Consider the following 2,028-nt stretch of genomic DNA (forward strand, 5'->3'; position numbering starts at 1 on the left):
CCTCCGCTTCCAGAACCATGCGGTGCTGGCCCTTTAGGAGGCTGCAGAGGCCTACCTGGTGGGTCTCTTCGAGGACACCAACCTGTGCGCCATCCATGCTAAGCGCGTGACCATCATGCCCAAGGACATTCAGCTGGCTAGGAGGATCCGTGGCGAGAGAGCTTAAGGTGCAATCAGCATACAATTTTGCTCAAATAGTCAAATGTTTCCTTGATTCTGTAGGATTAGTGTGTCCTGTTGCTTGTTGCTAGCTTTAGGATCTGACTTTTGGTTGTTTTTTTGGTTATGTAGGCCAAGGGAAATGACTACCGTTCGAGGGTGTCTGGTCTGGGAGCTCGTGAAGAAGAACAACTGCTTCTTGATAAAACAGTTCGGCAACAGCAACGCCAAGGTGCGGTTCAGCAAGGAGCCCAACAACCTCTACAATGTCCACTCCTACAAGTTCTCGAGTCTGTAGCTCTTTGCAGTATTTTTAACCCTTTTGTTTGCAAGTGTCTCTGCAAGGAGCTAACTTGCTGTGGGGCTGATGTGGTTTCAGGCTTGGCGAACAGCAAGACCGTGGTGGTCCGGCCATCAGCGGGAGAGGACAAGGGAGTTGTCCTGTCCACGACCAAGACCAAGAAGCAGAACACCCCTGCCAAGCTCCAGCACAAGACTCTGATGCGCAAGGAGTTCCGCAAGATGGCCAAGTCTATCAAGAATTAGGTATTACAACTTGTTGTCTTGAGAAGTCACTTTGTTCTGCAAGTCGGACATAACTTCAGAAAAGTCTGATGCTTGCTGGGGCTGTTCCCTTAGTTATGCAAAGTTTGAAAAGCTTGAGACTGATCTTCTAGTGCTAAGTTTTGAACACTAACTTTAATTTATGTTCCTGCAGGAAATGGACTGATTCCTTTGAAATTCCCATGTTGTAAATAGTCCCTTACTCCACTCAGGTAACTCTATAATCTGTCCCGCTTCTAGGTTTCCAACACTTTAATCTTTCGTTAGGAGAGTTTGAAGTTGTTGGTGTATTCTCAACCATTGAGCGATTTTAGTCATCCTCTTCACTGGAGTAACTCTTGTCTAGTGTCCAGGATAATAAATCATGTTCTTCCATGTTTCCAAAAATACTTGTACTCCATGTTTCCAGAAAACAGCAGCAACACACATTTGTCCAAAAATACTGGAATAAACTAGCTATGGTCTGAATAGCCTTTATATTAGGATCTGGTTGAGTCTCTATGATGTTCTCTCTTAGTGTCATGTCATGTCATGAGTTTTGAGTCGTGAATATATGACTGAGTTGTATAATCCTTTCCAGGTGAGGACTTTGACCACAGAAGTACAACCAGGACAATCGTGCCGTTGGTGGTAGCTCCCAAGGTCCAAGGACGACTATATACTTTGACAGCAAAGAGCCAAGCAAGGGTGTGAACCATAGTTTCGGTTGATATTTGCCACCATGTTTTGGATTGCACGTACACTTCTTGGATATAAACTGTAATTAGGCTTGTTCAAGCTATGTTACCGCGGACGTGAAGTCTTGTATGTTTTTGTGAATGTTGATCATATGAGTTCTGGATTTGATCATTTAATAAGAGAATTACTGATTGTTTGATTTTTAAATGTGTATAAATTGTAATCTGTGAATTAAAAAGACCAAATATTCTACTGGACCAAACAATATTTGGGCTCTAAGAAGGCTATGGCCCAAACAAATCACATCGTGCATTTCTTAGAAGCTAGAACAAAAAGGATAAATGAAATGGACCTAAAAATGTTGGGCTTGGTCCATGAAGCCGTTCAAAAATTGATAAAAAAATATAGTAAAAAGGCTGAATTGTTGGGCTAGGCCCATGCAAAAAACCGAATTGGACCGGGCTGAATCTTATGCCACATCAGCTTGCCACGTTGGATGCCTACGTGGACTGGGGAGGCTGCTAGTGACCAAAACGCCACAGTAGGAATATTTTGGTCATAAACGTCCACGACCTTCTCACAGAGAAGGTCGCTATAGTCAGTTTACGACCCTCAGCTTTTGACCTT

At 43.5% G+C, this 2,028-nt stretch overlaps 1 protein-coding gene across 1 annotated transcript; it reads left to right on the forward strand.

The window, feature by feature from the left end:
• The first annotated feature begins 298 nt into the window (after positions 1–298).
• LOC119367255 (60S ribosomal protein L28-2-like) lies at positions 299–705 on the forward strand. Its single transcript, XM_037632824.1, has 2 exons — positions 299–449; positions 539–705. The coding sequence occupies exons 1-2, from the start codon at positions 302–304 to the stop codon at positions 703–705; spliced, it is 315 nt and encodes a 104-aa protein (XP_037488721.1). The 5' UTR covers positions 299–301.
• Positions 706–2,028: the final 1,323 nt, after the last annotated feature.

This window comes from Triticum dicoccoides, chromosome 2B (genome assembly GCF_002162155.2).
Source record: "Triticum dicoccoides isolate Atlit2015 ecotype Zavitan chromosome 2B, WEW_v2.0, whole genome shotgun sequence".
In the NCBI taxonomy this organism is placed as follows: Eukaryota; Viridiplantae; Streptophyta; class Magnoliopsida; order Poales; family Poaceae; genus Triticum; species Triticum dicoccoides.

Coding starts and splice junctions, on each gene's coding strand:
- LOC119367255 (XM_037632824.1), top strand. CDS start 302: ATGACTACCGTTCGAGGGTGTCTGGTCTGGGAGCTCGTGAAGAAGAAC. Junction 450..538: donor CCACTCCTACAAGTTCTCGA/GTCTGTAGCTCT, acceptor ATGTGGTTTCAG/GCTTGGCGAACAGCAAGACC.